Genomic DNA, 17,975 nt, shown 5'->3' on the forward strand with positions numbered 1-17,975 from the left:
CTAATCGACCATGTTCGATACTGATCGTGCACTATAGAAGAAAAATTAATAAATAACTAGAGCATTGCATAATCAGCATAATGTATTTCCAAAGTTTTCATTGGCTTGCCGGGAGTCTACTAACTCCTAAATGGTGACGTTCATCGTGGAGTGACTGTTGTGGCCCTGCTGGAGTGGTATTCCTGTGACTCATCAAAAGGTTTACCGCTGATATTTTTTGAGCCTGCGATTATTTGCGTTTCATTTCCGATCACGTCCAAAATGTCGTCTGGAAAGCAGCTCGTAAAAGGCAAAAGTGGCCTTCGAATGATCGCTGTTTCTGAAGATGAACGTTGTCCTTTTCTAATGGAGGAGCCACACTGGACTGATGATTCACTGGTATAGTATTTTTCCTCAGTTTTTCATTTCCTTCGCGGTTTTGAGGTCGTTCGTGTCTGTGTTTTGATTAGCATGCATCGAAGCATGCACTGGAATTATTTTGATGCATATTAGTAGTAAGCTTTAATATCATGATGCAAACATTTGCTTTGTATCTTCTTTTGCAGTTTCCGAACTGTGTGAAGTGTAATCGAAAATTTGACTTCACTCATCGCAGGGTAATGTAATTAGTTTAATGTGCAATGAGTTCTGTTTTGCTACAAAATGAAAATGTTTGGAAAAGTCGAATATTGAATGCAGAGATTTGTATTGCTCTGCAATTTCCTATAGCTTATATGGGTTTCTTGACACTTTATTGGTATTTTTCGAATGCATATTGTCGTGTGATTGTAGAGTTCCCAAATCAGTTGCTATTTATGAAGGCCAAAATGTAAAATGGAATCCAACTCTTTTATTTTACACTTTCTTTAAAGAAACCTAACCTTTCTTACAATTCAGTGTTTTGCTAGATTAGTATAGCGCTAATCAATAGATTAAATCAGTATAAAGTACTCAAATGAACTGTCTGGTAAAGCATCCTGAGACATAAGAGCTGTGTGATGTCACTGATTATTTGATGTGTTTTTAAATGTCTGAGTCAAGTGTGTTGTTCCAGAAAATAACTATACCACTCCCCCCCCCCCCCCCCCCCCCATTAAAAGTTATTTGGTTTGAATCCCCCCACCCCTCTGGAAATTCCAGTTTAGCTTTACACTTCCCTTTTGGCATTTGTGACCCCCAGATCCCCCTTGGAATTTCCAATGATCTTCTATCAGGTGGGTATGGATATTTTCTGGAACTACACAAATACATGTACAAATAAAAATTAGTATTTTAGTAGTATTTGAAAAGGAGGACCATCAGGTTAGCCCTATTTAGGTCTCCAAGTTTAAAATTACAATCTTAATTATAAATTAAAATATCTATTACAATCTAAACAAATAATTTACAATTAAAATTTTAGATATAAATATCTATTACACTATCTGGCAGTGAGGCGGCAGTACAGGTGGTATATAATAATGTTTCATCCATTTTTTAGCTTTTTTAAATCTATTTGTCTGATGTTGAATTGTGTTTCTTTATGTATTTGCAGCATCACTGTAGAAGATGTGGAAAGATATTTTGTGGGTCCTGCTGTGATCATAAAGTTATGTTACCAAGGCTGAGTTTTATTGACCCTGTCAGAGTATGCGAGGAATGTTCCCACACAGCCAAACGTGAAGAGGAGTTTTTTGAAAAACATTTGAAGACTTTGTGTACTGGTTAGTAATACTGAACTGTAAAACCATGATCAGTAATGAACCTTGGGCTTATGTTTATTCAAAAACTTTAAGCTTTTTTGGCATGCTTAATTATGTTCAGTTTAGAGGGGCTTTTCACTAGAAGGAATTTGCATCGTAAGGGGACTTTTGCACTAAATAGGTACACTGTACAAGTTCCTGTAACTCAATGTGAACACAAAACTAGCTATGATAGTGAGGGACCATATCAAAAGAAATATTAATTACTGAGTTGTTTATGAGCTCAGTCTCAATATTAGCCCAATGGGCTGATAATGCTTATTGTGTCAGAAATTTTAAGGGCCAGGTAAAACTGGAGAGCATCAAAGTATGGGACTGCTTGTTTCAATAAATTGACATTGACCATTGACTAACAATAATTTGTCACAACTGGACATTACATTTTTTTCAATGTACAGTATGTGGCCCTAAATCCGGACAGCCCTTGGTCCGGACACTTTCGGTTCATTGTGTATTTTTCCGATAGCAAACAAAGATCGAATAAAACCGAACGTTTTCAAAGATTTCTTGATCTGTTTGCTGTTTAAACCTCGCTCGAAGGCTTTCCTGCTCGCGGTGAAGTCGAGAATTTCAAGTCAACGTGAAGGTACGTGAAGTTTGTTTCCGCGATGTTTGTTTGTCCATGGCGTCTCAAATTAACTGGTTTTCTTTTCATTCCGGTATATCCGAAATGAGTGCGCTAAAAAAGGTAATTTTTGGTGTAATTGATGTATAGGAAATGTTCTTTCGACTAATGCAAAAAATGAGATTGACCGCTTGAGTTTCCGTCCAAAGTAACGAATTAAAGTTTCTAAGTAATTTTGCTGACTAGGTCCTTGGACACTGACGGCAAACAAATATAACTTAAAACGTCTGAAGGTGGCAAGCTAAATAATACTGAAAGAACAACAGTCTGATAAAAGTTATACCTTTAGTTTGAGTTCTAAGGCATAATAAACTTCGTTTTACAACAATAAAACTAAAAGGAGAATTTTAATTCAAACTTTGCAAATCACATTTATCAGGATAGTACGCACTATAGTTTACATTCACTGCATATTGTGGATGAGACGAAATAAACCTCTCTTCCCTAAAATTTTTAATTTTTTTTCTGAATTTCACTAAAGCATATTAAAAATGTGCAAAAAGCTTCCTTAGATTGGATTTTGAACAATTATTGCGTAAATATTGCGTGCTGTCCAGACCAAGGACCCGCTGTCCGGACCTAGGGCCGTCAAACCGAACCACCGTTTTCGTTATTACAGGGAAATCGGGTAAGCACAGAAGCTGTTGTCTTTTCACATGTTAGCTGGATGGCACGGTAACCTACAGGACAAATTTCAGCTCACCGCTCTTCTTCTAAGCTGAGAAATACAAGTTTGCGTCTTTTTCGTCCGGACCAAGGGCCACATACTGTACACATAAATACTAATGACAAAAAAAAAGTCAGGAGCCTTCAAGTCACACTGGTCATAATATAATTGAATATTATGTAATTTGCATGTGGATGCTGTTGTGTTTTAAACAGGTGCGCATTTTATTGTGGATGACTCAGAACCTTTAAGATTCCTTTGCAAACTTGAACATCATTCTCAGAGGTAAGAAAGTAAAACAATAATATATATCATCCTATAAAAGAAATTGCAAGCAATGTAATAAATAATGCTACGCATTAAAAAGTATTCTCAACTAATACAGAACTGTAAAGGTAAGGTAAGGTTTGCCTTTGTCCAAAGTGTCCCGTAGGCCCCGGAGCTTATCTTGGTGAGCTCTCAACTTTTGCTTGCCCTGGACAGTTGTCTTTGAATGCTTGTCAGATAATTACCAATACAAAGTCTGCATACATGCGCTGCCTAGTAGCCAATTAGGCCAGAGCCTATCCTGGTGTCCATAGCATGAAGCAACTAGGAGAATTTCTAATCCTCCCTCGATGGGATGCTAGTCTATCACAGGGTTATTCCCCAGCATAAAATTTGCTGGTACCCATTTGGGTGATAAGAGGCACTATGAGAGTAAAGTGCCTTGCCCAAGAACATAATGCACCGTTCCCCGGTCAGGACTTGAACCCAGCACTGCTCAATCCAGATTCCGGCATACTAACCATAGGCCATTACGCCTCACAAACTAATACACATACTACTTAAATTTATTAATTGATTTTTTCATTTTCACCAGAGAACTTCTCTTTGAGTGTTCTGATCATGACAGATCAGCAGTCCATGAGCCAGTGATGTTAATGAAAATTGTATCAGCTCAGCTTGTGGCAAATGAAGGTACTGTACATGAAGACTTCTTAGTATAGATTTTGCAATGTTGCGGTGCAATGTTTCAATATTGATTGACAGTTTTATCAGAATTGAAAATTGCAAGTCGTGATGAGCAAACTGTCGACCAATATTGGAATTTTAGGCCGCAACATTGCAAAGCTCCTATCAAAAGAACATCCGGTTTGACTGTAAACTATTCCTGTATTGAATACTGTTTGTCATGAACTCTATTTTGCGCTCATGAAGCTTGAAAACTTTTTTGACCATTTTAGTCACCATGGTGATTAAAATTGAGAGTGAGCTTAATTTAGCGACTAAAATTTTTCACTGGCGACTGTCCAAACTTGAGCAGTTGGTGGTCAAATGGCCACCAAAGAAAAAATAAACTTGGAGGGTTGTGTAGTTGGCACAGGCCTGGGTGAAAGCTGAGGCCGGCCTCTTGGCTGGTGGCTGGGACTTCCTCTGGAGTCATTTTTCCTCAGCTTGCTCCATGTATCTCCATGAATGAAGCTACCCTCTGCAGATATGACTTTCACAATGCTATTGTAAATCGGCTTGACAAGTAATGTTCTTACTGTGCTGTCATTGTTTTGTTTAGACAATTCGTCTGTCAAAGGCCTCATTCTAAAGTACAAAGAGCATGATGAGATGCTTGAGGTCAAACTTATTGTGGTGCCATCACCAGAAGAGCACAGAAAACAATCACTCACCTGGCTAGCCGCCATGCAGAAAGTAAGTGATCAGTGTTTGAATTCTCCTTGTAATATCACATGTGTTGACAGGTAATCAATGAGGTGATGTTAATTTATTATATGGCTACAATAGTACGCGCGCTCTGATTGGCTGCTGAGCGGGCATTATTTTCTTGTAATGACCGGGCATTATGAAAAATTTTCTCGGCTCGACGGTTTTTTGAGTTGTGAGTAAAAGCTACTAACGCAATTGCGAAAACGACAATAAATACCGACAAAATGTAACTATCTTTTCAATAACTGAAAGAAAAATATTAGCATACCGATACTTCTTTAGTACGAGCGACGAAGAGAGCCACAGAGAGCGAGAGCGAGTTTCACCTCGGTGTTTTTTTAAAATATTTTTAGAATAGCGCTAAAAGGCCATATAATAAATAACTTATTAACCTCGTCCGTTCGGTCATTACAGGGGAATCTCAGACCTCGACCTTGATGTATTCACGTCGCTGTCGCTCGGTCAATACATCAAGGCCTCGGTCTGAGATTCCCCTGTAATGACCTCACTCTCGGTTAATAAGTAGTCACCAAATTTGTAGTTTTTGTTGGTATAACAAGATGTTACCTCAAAGGATACACAGTACCATCAAAGTTTGGAGACAGGGGTGCTTGTCTTATCTTTACCTTAGGTCTCTCCAAGTTTGCTACAAGCTGTGAGTTTGGTTTCGTCGGCTCGAACTCTTGTAACTGACAAACCAAATTGTTTTCCACTCATTTTGTAAAGTGTTTACGTTAGGCTGAATGCTATAAATGCACAAAGGGGAGCAGTGTACATGTACGAGGGGAGCTGAGCAAGGCATTTATTGGAGTAGGGTTACTAATTAGATCATCAGGGAGCCTTGTTAAATTGAGTGGGAGTGCTTTAAGGATGGCACCAATTAGAAACTGTTCCACACTCTCGACATTCAAACCTCAGTGATCTTCATAATGACTTTGGCCATAATTTACAGATAATTTCAAATTGTCATGCAATTAATTTTTTATCTGAAAAAGGTATAAAACAGGGTTTGGAAAGTCATGGAATTTTCAAAACTTGGTCAGGCCCAGGCCTGGAATTAAAGTGTGGGTTATGGGTTTAGTCATGGAAAATTATGTTGATTGTACAAAATGTTAGTCAGCATTTTTTTCTGTGAGGAAAATGGGAAAAAGGTATCCACAATCAAGAAAACTTTTGAAAATGCCCTGACCAGAAAATGGCCAAAATTTAGGTTATGGAAAATTATGAACTTAGGTCATGGAAAAGGTCCTGGAAAAGTCATGGAATTTCAAAACCACAATAGAGTATGAACCCTGTAAAATATCCCATGTACAAAATGTACATGAATGATGGATGTGAAATGACTCAGCCTGTTTTCTGTCTTTTCCAGGCTATAAAGATGCTGTTTGAGGTGGGAAACTAACCAAGTAGAGCCACAGAGTCATGAAAAATACTTTTAATGTGATCCACAACTAGCTTATAAGCTGGGGACAAATACTGGAAATTTACTTTCCAAAATAATCTTAATAAGGTGGTACATACAATGACACAGACAGAACCAGCACAGAGTTATTCTGTTTTTCTGTATTTTAAGAGTAGTTATGCGAAGTAGAAAAGATGTAATATGCACACTTAATATATACTGTTTATGAAATCAAATTGAATTATGTTTTTCGTGCAGTATTCCAATCACCTCGTCAAATAAGCGTTCACTTTGGTGTACAACTAGTGTATTTGTTAAGCTACAAATGCAAGTAGTTGGATCAAACCATGTCAGTCCATTCAATCAGAGTAACAGAGAAATGTGTGAAGACCAGTAAGGGGCCGTTCATTATTTTTATGGGGTGGGGCGGGGGATGGGTGAGGAGGGTGGTGGCTGATGGGAATCAGTAGACAGTGCCTGTAAAATATAATGCCCCCCCCCCCTTCATGTAACCAAATAGTTAGTGGAATTGTCTTAAAACTGCTCGGTATATATGCTCCCCGGGTAAATTCGGGTAGAAGTTGTGCACTAATATAGATGCCATCATACAGTACAAAGTGATGTATTACCTTCAAACTGCAAATTTTTTTTGCATGCCCCTCTTTGAAGCCATATTTTTTGGTCGGCCCCCTAAAGAGAAGTTTAGTTTTTCTCATCAAATTTAAAAAGCATTAAGACGCTGCGAGGAATTGCTGGCAGCATGCTATCTGCATAAGAATTCGAAGTAAATTTGAAGACAATTTATATTGCACATGTTGAATAAGCATAACAGTAGAATGTAGTTGAAAACACATATTTTTAGTATAAAGGAAGAAAGTAATATAAATTTCTATTTACCAAAAAAAAAAATACAAATTCTAAAAGAAGGAACCAGCTACATCCTACAAAAAAATCTTTTAGCAATCAGTATTCCATGCAGTAGAAAGCCACAACAATAATGGGCCATGCCTCAACTGGTCAATTGTTATGACATTATGTTTATAATTTCAGTGGAATCCTGTTCCAGACCCTCGATTACTTGAACCGAAAGTCGTTTCCCTTGGCTTTGCTTCACTCAGTCAAACACTGCATTCCCCCCTCCCCCCTACAATTGGGATTGTTCTATAACATTATAGTCATTATAGGCACGCAGTGCATACGTGCAAAGGACTATGGTAGCTGTGCAAACATGTACCTATTGTGGTACCTCTTAGAGTACATTTTGAAAGTATGCCACAAATTAACAGGTACTGGTTGTCAAAAAATGATATTGGCATTTAATAATCTCTTTTTGTGGGACACGGAACGTACATTGTATTTTAAGAACTACAACTAGACGCAAATGGAGCGCCTGGCCAGGGACAGGAGGGACTGGAGGAGTATTATCAGTGGCCCATGATCCGAAACAGAAAAGCAAGGCATCAGATTTAATCAGATCAGTTCACTCTCTTTTTTTCACGTATCGTTCATAAGTAAAGTATTTCGGAAGTGGTACATCGTACCTCTTAGGGGCAAAATTGATTTTTTACTTTGTACTATAATGGGGTGATTTTTATATCCGAGGGGCATCCTCTGACTTTCATATAGGGCGCCCTCCAGGAGATGATTGTAAGAAACAGAACACTGATGATTACTGACAAAAAACGAAAATCAGGGTTCAAGTAGTCTATGCATTAGCCTACGTAGGAACTGTTGCAAATATTAACAGTTATGTCACAAGTATTGTACAAAGATGAAAACAGATTAACTAGAAACCGTTTTGTACATGGTAAATAAAGAACTTTTTTAATCTGCATGTAAAATTTCAAACTGGCTGTTCTTGTCTTTGTTATATTTTTATTGGGGGGGGGGGGGATGTGGATGAGTTAACGGAGAAAATGATTTTAGCGGTGATTATACAAACACATGCTGTTTCACAATACAGAACGAGAAGAAAAAACCCCAAGTATCTAACATTTAAAAAAAAAAAGTCACAAAAACTTTAATCGAAGCCTACAAGCCACTGTTCCTTCGACACTTTTAACCAAAAACAAAAAGCTTGGAAAATCGAAACCTTCAAACTCGCGTTAATCGCCGATATCAATTTTTTACTTTTCTGATTGATTATTTTTTTGTGGTCAACTAGAACTTTCCCCGCCACTGCGTGCATTTTTGTCGTGCACGGGACGGACAAGTATGTCTAAAAAGCCGGCAGTGCATCGCATAGGTAAACAAGCTTTGATATTGGTATAAACGCTGCTCCCTAACTAACGAGGGTCTCCCAGGGGGGGGGGGGGTCCTTGTTCCCTTGTTCCCTTCCAATATTGCCTTATGTTCCCATGTTCCCACACATTTTCGAAAAATTTTCGTATTGTAATTTTTCGAATTTTGTTCCCTTGTTCCCAAAAATTGGCAAATGTTCCCTTGTTCCCTTTAATATTTTGCCAATGTTCCCTTGTTCCCCAAAACCCCTGGGAGACCCTCACTAACCGAACGCCTGGAACAGGCTAACGGGGGGCTTATCAGTCAAGGGGGCATAACAAAGAGGTAGAAAGCCAACTAAAAAAGTGCGTTGATATATCTTCACACATTGAACTTGCCGCTCATGCAAAAATATGTCTATCTTTAGAGTGGCTATTCAATATTGCCACTGGGGTCTTGTCACGAAAATTGATCATAAACTAGTGGCGTTAATTACGGTTAACTTCCAGTCCTCGCTACAAAGCCGATATGAAGCGCTTACCCTCTGAAGTAAAAAAGACCGAAATCCGTCTGGCTCGCCGACTTGCATTCCACTGAGTAAGTCGCAAACGTTATCTTCCATCATGAGTTTGATGTATACTTTGTTGATGGCAGCGCTTGATTTGGTAGGAGTCTTCTTTAACATACGGATGCTACGGAGCTGCTTCAAAGACAAAACAAAGTACACGTTTCTTCAAAAATGCAGAGCATTGGCCATTTGGCAGTTTGTTTGTCAAGTTACGATTCTTGTCACAAGTGATGCAGAATCGTGGAGAGGACTCCATGATCAACATAGAGAATTCTGCAATGTCTTTAAACTTCTGACGATTTCTACAATATTTCTCCTGGTTTGCAACACAACAGCGATTTTGATAATCGATTTTGGTCATCCCCTGGTAGGATCTTCTAAACTTAAAATTTCAGGAGCAATGTGTTTGGGGCTCGTTGGCTCAACGGTAATATGGTGGCATAGCTGTTTTGCTAATGGACGACCGTATATCACTCTGATGGCAGTGATAGTTATCCAGATATTCTGTTTCACGGTCTTCATTGCTTTGTTGGCTGCGACTTCGACAGAAACCAACACTCGTGATCAACTCAACCAAAACTCTTCAGAAGCTTTGAAAAACCACTGCTCCTCACTATGGAACGTTTGGAAGGAAAAAAAGAGACCCGCATTCTTTACAACTTTGTTATTAATGTGTCTGGTAGTGATTATAAGCGGCTCGCCTCGTTCACCTGAACAAACTGAAGTCTTGAAGACAGTTCTTTATTCATTCATCATGAGGTTTGTCGTTGGAATCATTTTACCTTTAACATTCAGTGATTTGATTGATTCAAGCTACAAAGGAGAAAGTGAAATCAAAACTGGAGTTATTTAGAAAGAAATCTTCAAATAGTTAATTATTAGTTATATACGAGATATATATTTTTGTTTTCCTGCTTGCTTCGATAAAAACATGTTCAAATTCTAGGCCGGGTCAGAAAACAAGACATCTGCATTTTTCATAAATTTGTTATTACATGTAATTGTTTGGGTAGTGATTTTAACAGAGTCGCCTCGTTCATAAACATTCCACCCGTAAAATTTAGTAGTTAATTCATTCAAGAAATGAAAGGGAAAAATATATAAGCAGTGTGATTATCTATATAGATACAGTATATATGAATCTTCAGATGATGGATACAAAACATCTGGTTCTCTTATGCGGCGGAAAAATTAGTTTCTACGAGTTGTAAGTGTTCCTTGCATTTGTAAAATATCAGTTGCATTCAGCAGTAACAAAAAATTTAAAGATAAATAAAGTGTTGCTGTGCAGCACTTTGGATTAAACGTTCGTGTAAACAATTTTTTCAGAAAAGTGCTTATTTGTTATTGACAAAATAGAGACGTTTCGAGGAAACCCCTTCTTCAGTCTAAAAAAAACTAGAGAAGGGGTTTCCCCGAAACGTCTCTATTTTGTCAATAACAAATAAGCACTTTTCTGAAAAAAATTTTTACACGAACAAAAAATTATGCAACTAGTGTGATTTATTTGTAGCTCACACTGATCCCACGTAATAAAGCTTACAACAAATACCTAAAGCAGAGACAGAAAAAAATCGATTTGTTTGATTTCACCGTGTTTGCGGCAAGTATCGCTCTCAACCTGATAATGAACGTAAAGCCAGCGCTATCACTAAATGTTTACTTGATCTGCACGAAATTACTCTATACTGATTCAATACTCCGTGACCTTGGAAACGAATCGACTGCTATGCAGGCTATTTCAACTACGAACTCTTTATTCTTAAAAATGAACTTCAAGTGGCATCACTTAAAATATTCTCATAAAAAAGTAGCTGTGGCGCCTTGTTATGTGACGATCAAGTGTGTATGACTCCTAATCCATTTACCTCTAGTCTGCGAACAGCTCCCAGTAGGGGTCATGAATGGTCCATCAAAATTTTGCAGTACTCGCAAAATAAGGCTTCTGCTTGGAATGCTCGCAAAATTTTAGTGGGTGCTCGTTTGCTCGTGCTCGCATTCTTAACAAGTGCTCGCCTGCTCGGTTTAAAGTGGAGGCAGCTTTTTGAAAAGTGCTCGTTGCTCGCAACGAGAGTGCGTTTTTACATAGGCGATCTTCCTACCCAGAGCACGCTGGGCTCACTCTCGCTCCGCTCGCTGTTTTTTTTTTGTTGTTGTTGTTGTTGTTGTTGTTGTTGTTGTTGTTGTTTTTGTTTTTCGCTTTATACCACACTAGGCCTATTAAAGGGGGCCTATTCACACGCTTCTATTTCTCGGAAAAAAGTGAGTAGAGCAGTTCCCCAAGTGACGGCCAAAATTCCCCTAAAAACATGCAACGCGCGCTCAGAAAAATGTACTAAACGTGCTTTCAACAAATAAAATTGAGTGTACTATCCAGGCAAATAAATTTCCAAAAAACTACAAAGGGAGCAAACATGGCCATTTTTTCAAGTTTGTAGTCAGTAATATCAGTTTCGTAGTCGTAGCTATCCAAGTTTATTGGGTTAATTAAAACTTCTTTGCTCTTTTTGAGGGTCTCAATGGGGTGGTGGCTTTTACGGTTAACAGTTGATATTTTGGCTTTTTTTACGACTAACCGTTAATTTCTTGAGTCGTAGCGGTTAACAGAAGTGTTTAAAATTAATTTACATTGTTTTAAATGAGTTGAAACTTAATTATCATTGTAAAAAGGTTAAAAGTGAATTACTATTGTTGTAAAACACATTTTAAGGTCTTTGGACCATTTCCGCGTGAAAAAGTAATCGAGGCTATTAAATCAGGGTTAAAGGACTTAAAGTAGTCTGTTTTTTAGCCTTCATAGGAACTGTTGTAACTATTAACAGTAATGTCACAAGTATTGTACAAAGATGAAAAAGATTCACTAGAAATCGTTCTGTATATGGTAGATAAAGAACTTTTTTTACATCTGCATGTAAAATTTCAAACTGGCTGTCCTTGTCCTTGTTTTTTGGGAGGAAGAAGGGGGGGGGGGGGTTGAGATAACGGAGAAAAGGATTTTAGCGGTGATTAGACGAAGAAACAAAAACGCCAAGTTCTTAATATTTAATAACAATCAGGGGCGGATCTAAGTGGAGAGTGCACCCCCTTGAGATGACCTGCGGCTTTCTAATAAAACTGGTATTCTGCAAAAAAGGGTTTTTTTGTGCACCCACTCCTATAAGAAAAATCCTGGATCCGCCCCTGAACAAAACTTGATTACGTAGTATACAGGACTACCTCTTCGAGGGATGAATAGTCCTTCAAAAAGTTCGCGTCTCGCAGAATTTTAGCCAAATTTCAGGGTTTTGTCATCTCGATTTCGTGCTCGCCGAATAGATGTCAGTCTCGCCGTCTGGCACCCCTTATTAGTCTTCTTCGCAGACGGAGCTAATTCTGTCTTTTGATGCAAACCGAAACGTTCTGATGATCCACAACCGCAAAGCCATTCAGAGGGTAGCAAGGGGGGGGGGGGGGGGGGGGATCGTGAATCCGTTTCACGCACAAGTTTTAACCAAATTCACGTGTCACTTATACTTGAAACAGCAGAATTCACGAATCACGTGCCTTTTCTATCTTTTTTCACGCGTCACGGTCTAATTTTTACCCTTTTCGCGTGTCACGCATAAACCTTTTGCCACCCTCCATTCAGTCTGTCAGTAAGAAATGACTCAAAAACTCGCTGATGATCAATGGCGCAGTTATTCAGTATGTATAAGGAAGAAGGGCAAAATTCGACGACAATCACGTCACGGGAAAGTCATACTAGATAAAAGAAGTCGAGATTATGCTTCATGGGAGGTCAGCCCAGATGCCGCTAAGGGACATAGAATTTCACTTTGGCCGTCAGTACTAGATCGAGAATAGTGGCTCGCCAGTCCACCAAACGATTTGGTTTATGGTATACTGGGAAAACAATAGGCTAGAAAATGGGATTTGAGCAAAATTTGGGCTGGAAAATGCATGGGATTTATACCCCTCCCCCTCTTCTGAACCCTCTATATTAAATTATTTACCATCTTTATTATTTACAACACACTTGATGATTTCGACATTGCTGATCCTAGCAGTATGCAGGACGCGTGTCACATATCAACCTTGTAAATGGCCCAGTTCACAACGAGTCTCTTGTAGCTAGGCTCTTACCGAAAGTGCTCGTAAAAAAAGCATTAAATGCTAAAAGAAGTGCTCGTTTTTTGCCAAAAAAGTGCTAAAATAATGCTAATTTTTTTAAAAAGTGCTCGTGGGTTACATAAAAATGCTCACTTTTTTCCGATTTTTTTATCTTAGAATATTACATTTTTCAGATTTTCAGTTACATTTTTCAACAACAAAATGTAACGATCAATGTTTGATGTCAGAGTACGCTCTCGAGCTATCTCTGCCTTGGCTGACTGACTTCCATTGTTCCTCGATGACAACGAGGATGACGACATCTTGGAACGAGTGTGATGGACTGGGTTTCTAGAAGGCAACCGCTGACCTATCAAACCTATTCCCAGGCCTCCTCGGCTCCTTTGACTAAAATGAGGGCAAAATTCATCTTTGGACGCCATAAACAAAGTCAGATTGTGCTTTTTAACGCAAAATTATACAAATAATCAGTCGAAAATCCAAAATAATGCTAGCAGTGCTTTTTGGGATAAAATGTAGAAAAAAATGCTCGCTAAGCCAAATAATGTCAAAAAAGTGCTAGCACTATCGGTAAGAGCCTACTTGTAGCTCAGTTGGTTAGAGCGCCTAACCGGTATCTGGGAGGCCATGGGTTCGATTCCCGTCGGGGACTCAGAATTTTTCTTTGTCCCATGCTCGTGTCATTGTTGAAAAAAATCATTTTCATTATTTATCACTGAGCTTAAAATTTACCATCTTTATTATTTACAACACACTTGATGATTTCGACATTGCTGATCCTAGCAGTATGCAGGACGCGTGTCACATATCAACCTTGTAAATGGCCCAGCTCACAACGAGTCTCTCGTAGCTCAGTTGGTTAGAGCGCCCAACCGGTATCTGGGAGGCCATGGGTTCGATTCCCGTCGGGGACTCAGAATTTTTCTTTGTCCCATGCTCGTGTCATGTTGAATACTTCATCTTCATTATTTATTACCGAGCTTAAAATTTACCATCTTTATTATTTACTACAAACTTGATGATTTCGACATTGCTGATCCTAGCAGTATGCAGGACGCGTGTCACATATCAACCTTGTAAATGGCCCAGCTCACAACGAGTCTCTCGTAGCTCAGTTGGTTAGAGCGCCCAACCGGTATCTGGGAGGCCATGGGTTCGATTCCCGTCGGGGACTCAGAATTTTTCTCACGGTCTCATGCTCGTGTCATTGTTGAAAAAATTAATTTTCATTATTCTGTGTTGTTGTTGTGGGCGGTACAGGTGTTAAGTCTAAAATCCACACGATTTTCTGCCGCTTGGGAATGGAATTTCAACTTGACACATATGCCCACAGCAAAACAAATATAATTTATATACCACGATGGGTTTTTCGACTTTAATACTTTGTGATATCTGTCTTGAAAAGGGTGGGTGTTAGGTCAGTATTGTGCGGCAGTTGAGATAGACACAGAAATGGGACACTTTTAAGAACAAAATTAAGAAGTCACTCATACGTTTGGGAAATCTACGGTAAGGATTATGTTGTAGGTAAACCTAAACTGTTTGGTACCTTGTTTGCGGCTATACCAAAAAATTCACCGTGGCCGATGAAAAATAATCGCACTTTATGAACAAAAAGGAGGCTTGGGAAAACCACTTACACCTAAAAAAAAAAAATTAAAAGTCGATTGCCAAAATTTTAAAATTCCGTCTAATTTTAATAGTATTCTTCTGTCAGATTATAAAATTTCTAAGAAATCGATAAAACTTTTCCTGTTCACAAATGCGATTTAAAAAGGGATCTGTAAGTCCACCAGTTAAGGTCGTTTAGGTAAAATATTGAGCACAATATACAATTAGTGAATGAAGTCGAATGAAGACAAAAGGTCATGCAAAACAATTGTCGTAAATTTGTAGTAAATAACAAAGATGGTAAATTTCAAGCTCGGTATTAAATAATAAAGATGAGATGTTCAACATGACACGAGCATGGGACAAAGAAAAATTCTGAGTCCCCGACGGGAATCGAACCCATGGCCTCCTAGATACCGGTTGGGCGCTCTAACCACATGCAACTGAGCTTCGAGAGACTCGTTGTGAACTGGGCCATTTACTAGGTTGATATGTGACACGCGTCCTGCATACTGCTGGGATCATCAATGTCGAAATCATCAAGTTTGTAGTAAATAATAAAGATGGTAAATTTCAAACTCGGTAATAAATAATAAAGATGAGACGACATCAAACAAGCTGTAAAAACGTGGATTTCCTAGCTTTTTATATACCTGCTATTTGGTCAGAAAGCCCCTCAAAATGAAAGTTTTTATGCCGGACAAAGTTAGTGCTTTTTATGCTTTGCACGCTTTTCATGCTTCATCAGGAACGAATTCAATTTGCATGCAAATGATGACATTGCACAGCCGTATGTGTGTATTCTGAATATATTCCATTGTTTCAATAGATTTAAAGATTTCAAGTCTTGAACAGTTAAACAGAAGCACCCATATTCCAGGCACGAAATAAGACACAAGTTGTATATTTCAAGATGAGTGTGACATATGTACTATTGATGGCAGCCCTTGATTTGGCAGGAGTCTTCTTTAATATACGAATGCTGCGGAGCTACTTCAAGGACAAAACAAAGTACAAGTTTCTTGAAAAATGCAAAACATTAGCCATTTGTCAGTGCGCTTGCCAAGTTACCATTCTCGTTGCGGATGCTGTGGAATCGTGGAAAGGATTCGAAATTCAACCTGGAGAATCCTGCAACGTCTTCAGAGTTCTGTCGAGTTCTACGCTGTTTTTCCAGGGTTGCAATTTATTAGCGATTTTGGTAATTTATTTTGATCATCCTGTTGCACATGGAAACCGCGAATTATGTTCTAACCTCAAAACATCAGCAGCGTTGTCTTTGGGATTTATTGGTTCTGCGATGATTTGGTGGCATGATTGTTTTTCTCAAGAGTTTCTTTCTCATATGGCCGTCACAGCCATATTTATTGCCACCGTAGCGTTTGTTGTTCTCCTGTTTGTCGCGGACGCGAGAAAGCTGAATATTAAAGACTCACTCGAGGACAACACCGGCACGAATCCTGAAGATTCCAGGAAAACATGTTCTTTGCTGTGGAAAGTTTGCAAAGAGCATCAGAGACCAGTATTCTTCTTAATTTTGTTGCTAACGTGTTTAATAGCGATTTTAAGCGGATCACCCCATTCGGCCGAAACCGAAGTCTTGAAGGAAGCTCTTTATTCATTCATCACGAGGTTCATCGTTGGAATTATTCTACCCGTAACATTTAGTGATATGATTGAATTAAGCTATGAAGAAGAAAATGAAATGAAAATTGTAGTTGTTTAGCCTCTAGTAAATGTTCAAATGGAGAACGCAATGGTTTTATGAGAAAGTGCTTTTCTATGAGAACATGTATAAGATTTATGCTCTTCTAAATTTGCATAATGTTATTTAAACATCTTTAAGGCCCCGTTTACACGGGTCCGGACAAATTTTTGCACGGACGAATTTTGTACCTGGACCGCCTGTTTACATGGATCCGTGCAAATTTTGTTACAGATTGCAGTGGTGTTTACACGGAACCGTGCAAATTTTAGACCAGTCGCGGCATTTGAATGGCTTTTTTACGTCTCTGTTATGATTGGTTATCGCTAATGTTTTAAGCCAATCATGTTGCAGCTAATGCAGCACGCGGCAAATCAAACATGGCGACAGAAGCGGCAGAGAAGAACTTTACGTGGTCTGATGAAGAAATTAATTTGTTGCTTAATGTAGTTATAGACTACATTAAGCAACAAGAAAAGCAGGGGAAGGAATTGATTGGGAAACGGTCAGGAGCAAGTACGAAGACGTAACCAAAATGTTTTTGGAAAAGTACCCTCATAACGACAAGGAGAAATTCCCCCGACGTACCGATGCGTCAGGAAGCTTCAACAAAGACCGAATCCAAAACAAACTAAAACGGATCAAGTTAAACTTCAAATTTTTAAATTTTTAAAACAAAATGTAACAAAATAGGGGCATAATGCAACAAAATGTTTCATTTTTGCTAAGCAACCAGGCAAAATATAACTAGATTCCAGGCCTTAACCGTGCTATCTGTGCAAAAAGTTGCACGGTTCGGGTGTTTACACGAGTCCGTACGAAATATGGAACCGTGCCGGTCAAAAATTTGACCTACTTTTTTCAGGTCCAAAACTTGCACACTTAGCCGTTCAAAAATTCGTCCAGTTCCGCCGGTCCCGTGTAAACGCAAGGTGGAACCGTGCAAGTTTTTGTCCGTGCAAAAATTTGTCCGGACCCGTGTAAACGGGGCCTTAGACGAAAACTAATGTTGCAATATCAGTTGTCGAATATCGAAACCACACAGCCAGTTTGGGTAATTAAGGAACAATTTATTCAAGGATTTTTAAAATTTTAATAACGGACGTTTACGTTAGCTTACAAAACAAGTTGCAGGGGAAATAGTACGTCCACATTATTTATGCCTAGGTTAATTTCTTTTACTTTAAATGTAAATTCCCTTCAAGCACAGCTAATTAAAGAAACTGCTTGAACGTCAACAGTAGCTTATAAGCTTATAATAATATAAGAACCACAACAAAACGTATTTTTGTGCGGAGTAGAAAAAACTTGTCTGGTAGAAATTTACCTTAATAGTTCCATTGAATTTCCAGTGAAACCTTAATATGATGACATTGGGGGAAAAATCAATAATAATTTTTGAGGTTTTAGGAGGTCGCAGGTCTTTGGTGTTGAGTTTTCATGACACCGCCTGCCAGCTGGGTTTTAAGTATTGAAAGTGCTAAAGCATTTTTCTCGATCAGGATGTTTAGTATAGTTATATTTATGGTTTTGACTGTGTGTAACTATTTTGTGTTTAGGAGTAAATTAAATAGTTTTTCCATTCCTTTGAAAATGCTGTTAAAATCGATCAAAGATAAGAAATAATGAATTGCACTTTGTCAAA

At 38.5% G+C, this 17,975-nt stretch overlaps 1 protein-coding gene across 1 annotated transcript; it reads left to right on the forward strand.

Moving 5' to 3' along the window:
* Positions 1–240: 240 nt before the first annotated feature.
* Positions 241–6,280, forward strand: LOC144635258 (zinc finger FYVE domain-containing protein 21-like). Its single transcript, XM_078494363.1, has 7 exons — positions 241–378; positions 546–596; positions 1,514–1,682; positions 3,229–3,298; positions 3,876–3,973; positions 4,566–4,699; positions 6,084–6,280. Exons 1-7 carry the CDS (start codon positions 262–264, stop codon positions 6,114–6,116), a joined length of 672 nt encoding a protein of 223 aa, XP_078350489.1. The 5' UTR covers positions 241–261; the 3' UTR covers positions 6,117–6,280.
* Positions 6,281–17,975: the final 11,695 nt, after the last annotated feature.

This window comes from Oculina patagonica, chromosome 13 (assembly GCF_052425735.1).
Source record: "Oculina patagonica isolate OP01 chromosome 13, crgOcupat, whole genome shotgun sequence".
Lineage (NCBI taxonomy): Eukaryota > Metazoa > Cnidaria > Anthozoa > Scleractinia > Oculinidae > Oculina > Oculina patagonica.